This window comes from Pleurodeles waltl, chromosome 9, assembly GCF_031143425.1.
Source record: "Pleurodeles waltl isolate 20211129_DDA chromosome 9, aPleWal1.hap1.20221129, whole genome shotgun sequence".
NCBI classification, from domain to species: domain Eukaryota; kingdom Metazoa; phylum Chordata; class Amphibia; order Caudata; family Salamandridae; genus Pleurodeles; species Pleurodeles waltl.
This window is the reverse complement of record NC_090448.1, coordinates 866038524-866053963: the sequence shown is the minus strand read 5'-3', so window position 1 is coordinate 866053963 and position 15440 is coordinate 866038524. Positions and strand designations below refer to the sequence as shown.

Here is a 15440-nt window from a genome sequence, read left to right as displayed (position 1 = left end):
ACAGCAATCTAGCCAACCATTGCTGCCAAGACGGAGGTCGTGCATTCAACCACGCAGATGATATACATATTCGATACACTGCCATGGCCACAAAAATAAATGCTCTATGTGGGCCGCCCACCTCTCCAGCGACCCCTAGGACCATGATCTCGGAGGTAAGAGCAAGATCATATCCCAAAACCTCTTTCAAGACAGATTGAATACCCTCCGTCAATATCATTAGTTCCCCACATGTAGCCATCATGTGTACAATGTCTATTCCATATCTTGGACAGTTTGTTCCTGATAGCCTCCCCCATTTGACGAGATGAGCTGGGGTATGATACAGGTCAAACATGGTCTTATAGTGTTGCGCTTGCAGGGAGGAGGAGAGTAGGATAGTGTGTCCCAACTCTAGTGACCTTATAAAGTTATTACTCCCGTCCACTAGCTTCTCCCTCCACCTCTCCTTATTCTTCTCTAAATCGTCAGGCTGTTCTGCCAACAGTAATGGGTAAATTGACCTGATTGCTATATTGGGGTTGGCCAGGATGTCATTCAACAATTGGTCACTTCTAAATCCCTGCACACCCCCTGTTTTCCTTGCGAGAAACTCTCATATCTGTAAGTATTTAAAGAAGTCCCTTCGCTCTAAACCATACCACTCCTGTAGATCACCGAACGCCTTGACCCAAGAGTTATCGAAAAAGTTCCCTACCTCACTATACCTAAAGAGGCCCAACTTGCCATACATCTATCCTTAAATATTTCGGGGAGCGATGGATTCTTCTCAATCATGGTATAATAATTTTATCTGCCAAGTCCTTTCTTTTTATACCATGACCGCCAACACTTATAGGCTGCTTCCAATACCTTATATTGAGTTTTCTTAAAGTATCCGGGCTCATGAAATGTAACCAAGCACCCATTGGCTGCTGCTCCTATCTGCAGCTCATATATATTAGGGCAATCCTCTTCCACGGTCCCTTCTTTCTTAGGACCCCATAGTGGGCGCATATACTGAAAGGCTGCTGCCATTTGGTATAATTTTATATTCGGTAAAGACCACCCCCCCCTTTCTCGAGGAAGAGACATAAATTTACTTGCTCTTCTACACTTACCATAAGCCCAGATGAATCTCATAACCACTCTATCTCCTTGAATCTAAGGTTAGTAAAGCTCAGCGGTACAGCACGAAACAGATACAGCAGCTTAGGGAGGAAAATAATTTTCACCATATTACACCTCCCCATAATAGTCAAATGTAGGTTATTCCATCTGCACATATTTTTCTGGCTTTCGCAAGTATGGGATCCAGATTTAAATTAACAATTTCTCCCACTTTGATGTAATATTTATACCCAAATATACTGCGTGATCCACCCTTTGGGTATCCTGGGTGCTTGTGTATTGATTAGCCAGTAGCTGCGTTTTAGCTCTGTTTAACAGATATCCAGAAAATCTTCCAAATTTCATCGACACCTTTTCAACCTCTCTCAATGCCGAATCAGGGGTGGGAGTTCATATAGCTATATCGTCTGCGTATGCTAGGACTTTTGTATCCCATCCCTGCCTGTGAATCGGTGGAATCTTATTATTTTCTTCCAACTGTCTAAGCAAGGGATCTATATATATAAAGCAAACAGGAGAGGAGAACATGGACATCCCTGTCTAGTGCTTCTCCTGACCTGGACACTCTCAGATTGTCCTCCCATTAGTTGTATTTTCACTGCCGGTAGTCTATATAGAGCCCTTACTGCTACAATACATTTCTTCCCTAACCCATAATACTCCATTACATACCACAGGTAATTCCAGTTCACCCGGTCAAACGCCTTCTCTGCATCTAATAATGCGACTGCCATAGGTTCCTCTGCTAATTCCGTAGCATCAAAGAGTGCGAGAACTCTCCGAATATGATCGGTAGTATCCCTTCCTCGGACAAACCCATGCTGTCTAGGGGAAACTAGCTTCCTAATCACCAGGGATAATCGAGCGGCCAGTATCTTTGAATATATTTTAGCATCGCTATTGATTAATGTAATCGGCCGGTATGAGGCCGGGTTTAATGGAGGTTTCCCTTTCTTCAAAAACATTACTATGTTGGCCATATCCCATGATGGAGGGGTTACCCCTCCATTCTGTACCTGAATAAATAGCTCTATCATTACCGGGAGCAATAATACTTTAAAAGTTTTATAAAACTCTAAGGGGATGAAGTCAGGGCCTGTGGCTTTTCCGGTGGCAAGATCACTCATTGCCTTATCAATTTCCGAGATATCTATCTGTTCTCCCATGTATAGAATATCACTCTCACATAGCTTATCAACTTTAATGGGGTGTAAAAATTCCAGCATTTCTTCCTCCGGATATACAGATGTATCATTATATAGTTGCGTATAGCATCTATGAAACACCTTCTTAATTCCATCCACTTCTGATACTGTCTGTCCTTGCCAATCTTTAATCTCTCTAATGACCCGGATGCTATTTTCTGACTTGCCCGTATTGCTAGCAAACACCCGGATTTTTCTCCGTACTCATACCCTTGTGAACGTTGCGCTAAATATTTTTCCACTATTCTTTTAGCCATAGCCTCATTAATTGCTGCTTTAGCTATAGCGTTAGCTCCTGAGCCCTCTTTTTATCAACCCCAGTTTCTATCGCTATAACCAACTGTCTTTCTAGTGCCCTGAGCTTCGTTTGGAAGTCTTTTATTCTGCCTTGGGCGTTTTTCTGCCTTTTAATACTGAAACTCAACGTTTCACCTCAAATTCTTGCTTTTAAGGTATCCCAGACTATCTCTACTGGAGCTGACCCTTGGTTGAACCCAAAGAATTCAGCTATCCACTTGCTCATATACTCACAATATTCCGAGTCCTTAAGGAGCCCTCTTTCAAATGTCCATCTCCTAGCCTTTGGTTCTAGCCCATCCAATTCCAAATCAAATACTAAGGGGTTATGATCTGATATAACCCGTGGATATGACTCCATCCTATCCTGGTTTAATAATACAGGAGAGATAAAAAAATAATCGAGTTGTGCTAATTTTGCATGGGGGACCGAATAATAAGTATATCCAGGGTCTGGCTTACATAGTCTCGGCCAAGCATCCACTAGTCCTAATTCTATCTGAATGGCGACCATTGCCTTATATACCCGAGGTTTATGCCCCTGATACTTCTTAGTTGTGGGCGCTAATAAATCCTGTAATCCCTCCCAAGAGCCATTAAAATTGAAGTCACCACATACAATATAGGGAGGGGCCCATCCTGTTAGCTCAATAGCGAGGCTCAACAGTGGCATGACAGAAATCAGGGCGAGTAAAGAAGGTAACCCCATCCACCGTACGTGGAGTATTAGGACGAGCTTTAACAGATATCTCCTGTTGTAGTAGGTAATTTCCAAAATAAACTAAGATAGCTCTGGGGTATTTAGAATCTGCCCATTGGCCCCCCTCCCGCTGGGTTGTCGGAAACCTATAGACCCGCTGCAGCTCGTTCTCCCAATCCCAATTCCCCAGTTCCGGAAAGGCCCCACGCAGGAGGTTGACCATATAAGTCCGTATATTACTTCCTTCTAGCCCTTCCGGTGTACCCAGAAATCGAAGATTGTTCCTTCTCTGTCTATTCTCAAAATCCTCCATTTTCCACATTACATCCGTCAATTGTTCGTCTCTCCTAGCGCACTGTTCTTTGAGAGTATCGACATCCTCTTCAACTGCCACTATACTTTCTTCCATTGAGCATAACTTAGCTTCAATTTCTGTGCATGATTTTGCAACCTTACGAACCGACCCCTGCAATCTCTTTGTCCTTTGTCCAATCCTTGCACGCCGGCTTTCGATCCTAGTCTCTGTTTGCAGCTCTTTAATTGAACTATATATTGACTGCAGCATCCCTGCCTCAGTGCCCATCGCGGACAAATTGCCAGCAGGAGCTCCTATATCTGTTTCCATTTTACCATTAACTGAGCCCTGGTTACTTATGGTGGAAGTATCTGCTAGTCCAATACCGGAATAGTCCCACTTTAAAGTCCTAGATGTCGAGTTTTCAAAACCCTCCCGAGAACGGATTTCCGCTGTCGGCGCAGCTGGCGCACTGTAGGCTCATTGCTTGAAGATTTATTTCCAGCCTCCGATGTCTCACTATCTTCAGACTCACCAAAACTGTAATCAACGTTGCTGGGATCAGACTCTTCTGTCAAAGAGTAAAATTTATCACTACTATCTTTGCTCCAGTCCACAAGTTGAGGGTCTTTTCCAGTTGTTTTACCCCATCTTTTAGGGCTTCCTAGAGATTTATGTAGGTCCTCCCTTTCCGCTGCAGGTCCTGATGTACTTGCAGTTCCTTCCCTACTCGGACGCTCCGGCTGCTCGATTTGATCAGACTGTTGTGTTTGGGGCTGTTTGTTCCAAGCGGGGGGGCGAGCTCCTTCTCTCTTGTCTCCCTATTACTATCTTCGATCTCAGACAAGTTCTCGGAGCCTTGTATAGGTTTAATAAAAGGTTCATTGTTCTCAGTACACAACTTCCTGCTAGTAATACTCGGGAGAGTAGACTCTACCTAGCGTATTGCTTTCAGAGGAGGGGTTTATATGTACAGAGAAGCTATCTTGCGACCCGCCTGCAAGAAAAGTCGTAATAGTAGATTGACTTTTGCCTTTGCCCTTGATTTCCAGTGGGGGGGGGGGTAGTACTGTCGCTCATCTTAGCATCTTTCCCCAATCCTGGCATATTTTTCCCAACTGCTTTGCCTGCTATTGACGTCAGGCTTATGTTTACTCCTGCTGGCTCTCCTTTATCTCTTCCGACACGTGTTGTCTTAACTCCTTCATTCTTGTCTCCAGGATTCCGAGTAGCTTTGGGTGCCATATTTGTTTTTAACACATGGGATAACAGCCTAATAAGTCCAATTGCTCCAGCCGCTGCCGTTAGCGCATCCGATATTGTTCGTTTAATCACACTCCTCAGAAGCCGTGAGGGAGTATATAGGTGCCAAGATGAATCAACTTGTGCGCCCAACAACATTGGAGCCCCCAAGTCTTTTATTTCTCCTTTTATGCCCCCCCCCCTTTTTTTTCCTTCTTTGACCCCCCTCCTCGTTTCCCCAGCCGTGAGAAAGGACAGTATCAGATAATACCTAAATAATCCATATTAGAAATAGGGGGGTTGATTGACAGTCTGAAAAAAAATCCCTCAATGTCAATATTGAGAACATTTTTAACAAATACTCTCCGCCTATTTGCTACTTTTTTTTTTTTAAATAGGGAGCAAGTTGGCTGCGATGCACATTAAAAAAAAAACACAAAAAAAAAAAAAACTTTCATTTGCCTTCTTTCTAATACCTGGTTTGCTGCAGGTTTTCCACGAGTAATCAGCTTGGGGGACAAATGACTAGCCCGGGCTCCTCACACCCTCTTCTCCTCTGGGTGAAGGAACGGCCAACCAACACCCCCCTCACTATGTCGTGGTGCCTCTGCCCCGGCCACCCGGCACAGCCACAAGTCCTAAACCTCCTGGGGCTCCAGCGCACGTTTGCGGACTCCCAGGTAATCTTTTCGAAATTATCCACGAGGCGCTCGGCGTCCTCTTCCCGAGCGCCGCTGCCGCCTTGTCTCTCCCCCTCCGGGTGGCGGCGACCAGGCAGCCGAAGGGGGGCTCCCACCCCCTCGTTCCCCTTAGACGGTGCGCAATCATTGATCCTGGTGACGGCCGCTCAGCCGGGGACACAGCGGCAGCTGTGTGCTTGGTTCCTGGTGGGCGGGATTAGCGAGCCCGCAAACTACACCGACGCCATGTTGCTCCTCGAAAACAGTTTAATTTCATTGCTTTTGACATACTTTTGTCTGTCGTTCTTTTCTCAGCATTTTCAGTTCCTGCCGTGCATAAAGCTCCGAAATTACTTTTACGGAAACACTTCATCTGATTTACATCTGAACGTAGAATCAGGAATTCCACTAACCTTCTTGCGACAAGCCTCCTTGGACATGGTAGTCTCCTTACTTTAATATCTTTGCAGGAGTTGACAAGTTGTGCAGTCCTAATAATTTGTCAATGGATTCTAGAACTTCTGAGCCCAGATACCTATCTGAAAATATCAATTGGAGCTCTTCTAGGGCTGTCTGAAAGATGTCTAGAAACTCAGCCTTCTTCCTCTGCAAAAAAAGACTTAACAGAGAAGATGGGGACAAATCTGATCGATTGAGGGTGAGATTAAGATGTCTAATGGCATTAAGAATAGTAAACTGTCCATCCCTAAATTCGAAGATAAATGTCTGCCTACTAGCAATAAAGCTATGGCTCTAGAAACTTTCCAATATTAAACCTGGTGGGCCTGTTTAGAAAAAACAAATAGGTTTGTTAGCTCTGCAGTGGGATAATGCTACAAAGGGGGTAAGGGCTGCCACCCAGTAAAAAAAAAAAAAAAAACACAAAAAAGTGTTGAAGTTGAATATAGTCATGTACGCCGGCAATTACATTTTGATAGAGAAAAGATCTGCATTACTCCAGAAAGACAGTCAAAAACTCTGAGTACTTTTTGAAGGGGTTGTGGTGTTCCACACAGCAAACCCAAGGATATGTAGGAATGTGGTTCACGTGACACAGCAACTGAATAGGCTCAAAATGTTGCAAAAATCACAATACTATAGGGTTTATCTAGCTATTAAGAACAGGTTTTAATGGCCATATCTACTCCATTTCTACAAATAAAAAAGCAGAGTAGTTACTCTGGGCCTGTGAAAACATAGCACAAGACAATCTTGAAATAATAAGACCTACTTTGCATCCTCAAATAACATAACTTTTGAGTTAGCTTCTGTTAGATACTTGCATTTGCCCTTATTTTGGCATGTAAATGGATGCTTTTGGTTATTACAAGGCTTGACTTCGAATCATATGCATTGATTTCTATTATATGCATTCACGGTTTAATGTTTGCTTCTTTAAGAAATGCAGCACAACATTTATCCTGTTCACTAAAGGTGTCACTGCCATCTGAAAGAACTCTACCTTACTTTAAACTCGAGCGTTGCACCACCAAAGAGTCTTATTGGTCTGTTCCCGAATGTGTTATCATCATATGAAAAAGGTCTGTTTGACTTTAAATACTTTCGCATTGCATCACCAAGGCGTACTATTTCAAGTTAGTTTAATAGAAATAATTTAAGATCTGTGTTTGACTCAAAACATTACAACAAACACTACAGTGAACATTAACTCTCAATGTAGCACTGCTAATTCAGCAAAAGAAACACACATTTGGGAATATATCAAAACTTCGCAATTGAAAAGTGCTCTGTTCGAGCCCCAACATTTTAGTCTCTACTGCAATGCATGCAATTCTTGAAGTTCTGATCATTACATCATAGGGCCAAGAGGAACATGTGATCGTACCGTTATGAAAATATCTAACACGAACTGCAATATTATCCTTTTGTGATCACTGATCATATAGGAAAACAGTAACTGTAAAATGGGTTTAAATTTTTTAAACCCAATTAGGAACACCACAACTGTGGCTACATTGTGAGAGTTCTGGAAGTCAATGCCTTGACCGATTGTGCAGCATGCTAACATGTTTGACAAATAGGGACGCGTTGAGAAGTGGGCAAATCGCCTCAGAAGTCACCTGTTTAAAAGAAAGAGGGAGGTTACATTTGTAATTTGAAGATGCAATGGTTGGGTTGGGCGAGTTGCTGGGCGAGTCAACATTTGCATGTAGACTTTGTGTTGGTTGCTTTAAAAATAGATACTAAACCCTGAACTGAATTCTCAGGGTCAACAGAAGCCTAAGGATGTCACAAAAAATAGGTATGGTAATTAATTTCTGTTTGTCGCTCCATGGCAACCCAGCAGTACTTCTAAAGTGTAGCCAGTGCTGCAGGAAAGCCTGTTGAGCTGCATAAGTGACTTGGAGGAATTATGTATGACCATAGCCTCAAGTAAACAGGCTGGTCTGAAAGGAAGACCAAAATCGACAAAGACTTGCAGCGGGAGAGGCATCTTAGCAGAGTGTTGGCAAATAGCCTGATCTGACCAGTAGCAGGACACACCAGGGTATCTACTACAGATTCCTGAATCTGACATCCAAAATTACATCACATCAATACCATCAAATGTTCTGACTTACCATTGCTCTTGGTACTGAAATGTCCTTTGAATGGGCTCGCCAACCCATATCTAGGAATGGACGGTTGTTTGCTCACTTGATGAAAAACAGACAAAAATATAATACACATTAGGAACGATAAAAAGTGCAAGTTAGTAGGACAGACACACAGTTGAAACATACATTAAGCTGGAATAACTGCACCATCTGACTCCAGTCAGAAACAAAAAGTCAACACCACTTAGCCTATTAAAAGGTATCTTGAAAAGCTGGTCGACACAAGGCCATCTGAAGTGTGTGTACTGAAGAGATAAACAGAAAAATGCAATACAGAATCATGGCTGAGGGGTTCACTGCAGACGTTTGCTCTAATGGAGCGTATAAATACAAAATATTCAGCACAACAATCCAATGATTAAAACATGAAAAGAAGGAGACCTGGGGGTATTCAATTAGCTCAAAAATGTCCACGGGCAGGTGTTGCTATTTAGGTGGGCTGAGAGGATGTGAAGGGGGCTCCCATTGACTTTACCATCATCAGTCATCCTTGCAGGGGCTTCCCTAAATTTGTGAAGTTTTTATTCTGAAGGAGGCAGTATACATAAGTGAGGAGACTGAGGAAGTCTCCACTTGAACCACACCATTTCCAGATTTGCAGTCTGAGACTTGTGTTTTGGTGGCCTGGAATAGATGGAATATTGATTCTGTGGACATGGCAGTGCTAGACATGGGCATAAAGTGATGCTGTCTACCCAGCAGAAGCAAACTGAAGCGGTCACCCTGAAATGTTAGAACCTGGTGAATCACTCACAGACAGAAATATATAGGGGCTGGTAGGAGTGGGCTGAGGGAACCAACCCAGAGTCTTTCTTCATGGGATTGTTCACTGAGCTTCATGGAAACGACCATCCTGAAATCCGACTGGAAAGTGTCCAAGGAGTTCATCCAGGGATGAAAGGCATTGTTGCTAAATTCCACAGCTTCAACAGAAGAATGTCATCTGTGCCAGGAGGCATTCAGACCTGATCTTCCTTCAAAGATTTGAGAACTCACTGCACCAAGATATCACTCCTGTTACGCTTTTGTGATGGCGGGATTTCCGACCTATCATCATTTGGCATTTCAGTTAAGTATCAAAATAAGACACACTACATCACAGACCGGGCCAGAGAGAGCGGTTCCAAGACATTCAAATTCAGGAGGGACAGTAAGAGCCGTATAACTCCTCCAATGTGCAAAGGAAAGACACTGCCATGGCCACTCTTTAAAGTCAATTATCTACTTATAAAGTGGAATCAAGACACGACACAGAACTACAAACTAGAGTGAATGAGATGGCAGCTATATTCGCCACAAGAAATAAATCTGCAAACCGCCACTTGACTAATTGTATTGGCCAAGCCAAGGTGATTTGATTACACCTCTGTTGTGAGTGTAATGAGCAGGCAGTCTCAGCCAGGTCCCATACTGTAGTAGGAATTTACTTCACTCAACTCTTGGCCAGATGTCAGAAGGGGGGTGGGATAAACACTACTTCTATTATCATGCTTTTTTTTTTAATTACACTTTGAGACTGCGTGGCAGGTACCCGAATGAGCTACACATCTATAGCATAATAGTGGCCTGCTATACTCAGACCCAAATCATTCACTTATACATGAGAGGACCAATCTTGAGTGCTGGCCAAGCCCTTTGTTGTTACTGCTAATCTTTTTAATACCTATGGTTTGATCCACAGAAGTTCTAAGGTTGTCAGCATCATCTAGGTGTTTTCTGTTATAGACTGCATCACATGACATGCATATAGGCAGATGAAGGCTAGCTAGTCCAGGTGGCTCATCTCATCAGCATAGATACCTCGCATCTTTTGACAGGTAAAATATTATCACTCAATGTTAAAGGACTATACTCTCTCAATAAGAAAGTTAAACTGTGGCAATATTTTGGGAATGGGGTGGCGATTTAATGTCATAGTTATGCAGGAATCACACCTTTGATGGTCAGATAAGCCGTGCCTTAAACATGTTGCTCATCAGCTTGAACAAAGCACAATGTTGATGCTCTATTTTTGCACAGATCCACAAACTTCATCCCTACAGTCAGTAGAAAAAATAAGGAGTGGAGGTATGTTAGAGTTACTGGCCAGGTATTTGGTAGAGGAGTTCCAATCTCTATGGTGCATATTTCTAACACTGGTCAAGATAAGATTCTGACTTCCTTCCTCAGGACCTTACCAGGCTTTGTGGAGGGTGATATATTGTTCACAGAGGACTTTAATCTGGTATGGCATGCTAAGAAAGACTGAACAGGAACGTCAGTGGTGGGCTCCATGCCTTCTCGAAAACCATCAAACACACTCCATGGCCTTTGTCTGAGCAACCCAGGGCATAAACACAACGCAAATCAAGGAGAACACACATTTTTCTTTCACATCCACCAAAGGTATCCACAAACAGATTATGATATAATGTCTCTTGTCCTTCAAAGTAAACTCGAATTAGGCACCTATTACACTTCCCTCAAACTAAGTCCACAAACACTACCCTTGGGGAGGTGCAGACCTACTCCATCTTTGCTTCATGATGGATTTGGTTTTCAAAGTGGAACTGCAGAAGAGGAGAAACTGGAGGTGTTCTGGGCTTTCTATGCCTTGTACTATCCTGCTTCATTTCACAAATAGGAACAAGTCACAAACTTATCAATAGCACTCAAAGAGCCAGAACCCTGGACTAGTGAGATGCACTCAAGCCCCTAACTCTACCTCAGACATTTAAGCGGCTATTAAGTCCACCAGGCTTCATAAAGCTCCAGGAACCAGAAAGATTTACAGGTGGCTTCTGTAAAACGTTTGCAAACTCTCTATCCCAAATCAAATTGAGCTCTTCAACATGCTAGTGCTTAGAGGAGAGTGACTTCCGTAATGGGTAGTCACAATCTCTGTGAAATTTAAGCAGGGCAATCTGCCTAAACTAAGATTCCTAGGGACTCACAGTTCACCCAAATTATTCACAACCAGATTTGATAACCTTATTTTGGATTGAACACATTCTGACCCACTCAGATTTATTAGGAAGGGCAAACGCTACATAATCTATCAAGTGGAAAAAGCCAGGAGAAAACAGATTACAAGAGTGATGATATCACTGGACCCAGAGAAGGCACTCACTTGGTGGACTGGTGCTTTCTTGTTGAAGTGCTCTATAAGATAGGATTTGGACCAGATTTACAAAGTTGGCCATAGTGGGGTACTGCACCCCTATCTTCAGAACTGCCCTAAATGGTAATCTGTCACACCATTTTGCCCTTAGGAAGGGAAATTCCTAGGGATGGCCTTTCTCCCAGTTACACTTTGCCCTCAGCACTGAGACATTTGCAGCCCAGGTTAGGAAAATACAAGTCTATGAAGGGGTTACAATTTGGTCAGATTGTAGATAAAAAAAACCTTGTTTGCAGACATGTCCTCCAGACTCTTGCCTTGTCAGCCACATACATCCTTTACTTCCAAGTCCAATTGACTGATAAAACCTCCAGTTTCAGAGTCAGTATGGCTAATTTACAAATTCCGAATTTAACTTTGGGCAGAGGGCATAGAGACCCTCAAGCCCCAAATACCTTTTGATTAGATGACTCATTATGTACTTGTTGGTTCATATCAACCTGAATCCATCAGGGCTCTATGGAGTTAATTATGTCCTCTTCCTTAGTTCCCTTTATACTGATTTCGGGCAGCTGTCACCACTCTTTCTCTCACTGCTTGGGAGGCCACATACCATTATTTATTTTTCAAGCCCTCCCTACTGTGATTCAGAGGGACTTATTTCTGGAGCTCAAGAAACTGCTTCTGAGGTATGGGTTCTCTCAGATTGATGTCTACAGACAACAGACAAATTGTGTTCACACATGGATTGAGCGATAGTAGTCATGACACCCGAGACCTGACATGGAAGCCTAAGCAGGACAGGCCCTCAAATGCTTCCCTTAGAACTGCTGCAAACAACATGCTTATTGTTTGGGACATGCTAACAAAACATTCTAGTCTCCCTTCGTTCCCCTTGCACACACCCCTAGGCACTTTAATTAAGCCTTTCTACATGTGTTTATGCCTAGCACATTTGATAAGTGGCATGCCTCACAGTACTGGACATGCTTCATAATATTGAGATCCTATTTTGATGACACTAAGTGCATCTTTATGGTTAATGACTCAGAAGGATTCCATTATGCGCAACTGAGGCACTGGGTTTTGAACATAGTTCAAAAGGCATTATCTCAGCCATGTACACCTTTTCATTGGAGAAAGCTTCCCCATTACATAATCCTTGCAAGTGAAAATAGGATGCAGCTTTGGAAGGTGACATGGATAAGGCCCAATAATGCATGTGTCTTTGGTGGGACTTGGCACAACATTCTTGCTCTATCTTGGGCAGAGAAGCTCATTGCAAAGGGGCATTTGACTGTTACCCCTGCCAAGCTGAACACAGAATTCACCCTTTCATGAGGACTCTTCCTTTGGAGGAATATGGTCTCTTGGGAGATATCAAGTATATTTTTTGGGATTGTCCCCACATCCAACTTTTCTGAACTGAAATCTTGGCAGTTATCAAAACAATGTTGGGATGCTCCCTTCTGATGTTGCTTTCCTTCTTTTGGGCTTTGGCTTCCCACTTGCGGAGGACCAGATAAGGCTGATTGTATACTCATGCATAACTGCCTGTGGGCTGAAAATGTTACCCTGGCACAGGAGTAGGAGCCATCACCCACCTCCCATTGGCACTAAATGGGAATGATGGCAATGGTGGCTCTCTAGAGATGTAGCAAACTAGTATAGGGATTTTAAAGAAACAAAGTGCCCCCAACTGTCCAACCAACAGGCCTTTCGATTGTATTCTGTGTTCAAGCCCTGAATTTATTTACCGATTCACGTCCTAACAAGGACAGATGATTCATTATGGTAATGAGGAAATGTACACCCAAGTCACTGCCCCTGGTTCACTAACTTGCAGTTCATCATCATAGAGTAGATCTCCTCTATCTCAGCTGAGGCCATTACACAATGACTGGGCTGGTTTGGGGGGATTAAATGGAATCTTGCATTACACAAGAATACATAACATTAGAACACTGGCCATGCTATCTTCAGGCTTTGTCCCGGTAGACTTGAAGCATACTCCTCGCGGTTCTAGAAAGTAAAATTTTGTCCTCACAGGTCTGATTAGGTGGAGCTCCTCTAATTTCCTGGCTTGGCCTTCAGCAGAAAAAACATCTGACATTGAGAGCCCCCTTCAGTTAAAGGGGAGCAAAAGAACAGCTGCCAAAAATTGGTTGATGTCTCTTCCACCCTCCTTGCAATTCCCTGGCCTCTTTTAGAGTGCGAGGATCACTATTTCCCTGCATTGGAGCCAGCGGAAAATTAAAGAAAACCCTTGCTGTTGACCCAATGCTGTGATGATTGTATGAGGGGGATTATCCTAGTTTTTGCATAAGCAATAGAATTAAATGGAGGCAGAAATATACCTATGTCACACCACCGCAGAAACACTATCACCAAATCTTCACAACAGGACTGGAACACGATCTCAGAAGTAGCTTGGCCTTCTGAACTCCTACACCACTAGCCTTAACAGAATAACAACCTTGTTGCATCAATCTGTAACTTTAATGCCTGGATCACCGCCTGTGCAGATGGCCAGTCTTCTCTCAAAGCTAACAGAACCAATAGAACCAGCAAGCTGGTATACGGAAAAGCTCAGTTTCACCAAATGCCACTGCAAACAACTTGAACGCAGATGGAACTTAAGTCAGAAAGAAACCAACAAGAGCACCTACAAATCCAGCCTCACATGCTACTGTCAGCAAATCAGAGCCACCAAATGTTCTTTGCTCACTGACCACTTCAAAAACAGCACCAACAGCGCCAAGGAAATCTTTGCCACAATGAAAAACTTCATCTGTCAAGCAGCAAGCTCCACCAGTGTAACACCCCTCTCTGGACCCCTGCACCCAGCCGTCCCTATTCTTCAGCAACAAGATCACCAGCGTCTATGAAATCTTTAAGCCCCAACCAGACTCTTCCACCTTTGCAGCCCTCCTGCCCATCTCTGCCAACACCCAGAGGACCACTCTGACCACCTGGCCCACAATCAACACTCAAGAAGCCACAACAACCATGCAGTCCATACAATTTGAAGCACCATCAGACCCCAGCCCTTACCACATCTTTAAATGAATGGACCCCCATCAGCAAAGCTCTCACCCTAAAATGGAAAGACTCAATCATTACAGTCACCTTCCTGGATGCCTGGAAACAAGGCACAGTACTTTCTCTTGTCAAGAAACCCTCAGCACACCCGAAAACACTAGCTAACTACCAGCCTATTTCCCTGATACCCTTCCCAATAAAGTCATGAAAAATATGCAACCAAAAGTCTAGCCACCAACCTCAATGAAAACACCTCTTCAACACCACTCAGTCTGAATTCAGGCCCAACCACAGTACAGAGACATCACTCATCGTCACAACGGATGACATCTGAATGATCATAGACAGAAATGACTCCATGGCCCTCTTCCTATTTGAGCACTCCGCAGCCCTCAACACCATCTCCGATCCCATCCTTATCCAATAACTGCACGAAGGGGGCATCCAAGGTCCAGCACTTTGCTGGATATGCTTCTTCCTAAGCAGTCCTACCCTTCCGGTCAGCCTGGCCTCATTCAGGTAAGACACCGTCAACCTGTTCTGTGAAGTTTGACAAGGATTTTCACTCAGCCCCACTCTATTCTACACCTACGTGACTCCACTTGCCAGCATCCTCTGTGCCCAGGGAATCATCATATCCTATGCTGCAGGCACCCAGCTCGTACTCTCCCTCTCCAAAATGGCACCAAACACCCAGCACGGTGTCTTCGCCTGTATGACTGAAGATGCCAGATGCATGAAAAACAACTGCCTCAGGCTGAACACAGGCAAGACAGAAGTAGTAATCTTCAGCAAGACATCTCATTCTGGGCCTCCACCTGGTGGGCCTGCCAATCTTAGACCTATTCCACTCCCGGCAATCCACGCAAATAACCTTGGAATAACAATTTACAACCAACTCACCATGACCGGCCAAGTGAATGCAGTCTTCGTATCCTGCCTCCGTACACAAGATGCTCAAAAGAGTGTTCAGATCGTTCCCTACCAATACTTGCAGAGCCGTCACCCAAGCCCTAATCATGAATAAGCTGGACTATGGCAACACACACTATGCTGGAATCAACTGACCAGAAGTGTACAGACCATACAAAACTCAGTGGCCAGGCATACCCTCAACGACCCCTCTGGCTCTCACAGGTTGTGCCTTCTCC

The 15440-nt window shown here is 43.7% G+C and overlaps 1 protein-coding gene across 2 annotated transcripts in view; it reads right to left on the bottom strand.

Annotated features, from left to right (window-relative positions):
- The window catches only part of SPATA7 (spermatogenesis associated 7), a 408620-nt gene that overhangs the window by 328510 nt on the left and 64670 nt on the right, over positions 1-15440 (bottom strand). For both annotated transcript variants that reach the window (XM_069208136.1, XM_069208137.1), the window contains exon 3: positions 8112-8186. In XM_069208136.1, coding sequence (XP_069064237.1) covers positions 8112-8186 — 75 coding nt within the window. The remainder of the gene's footprint in view (positions 1-8111; positions 8187-15440) is intronic.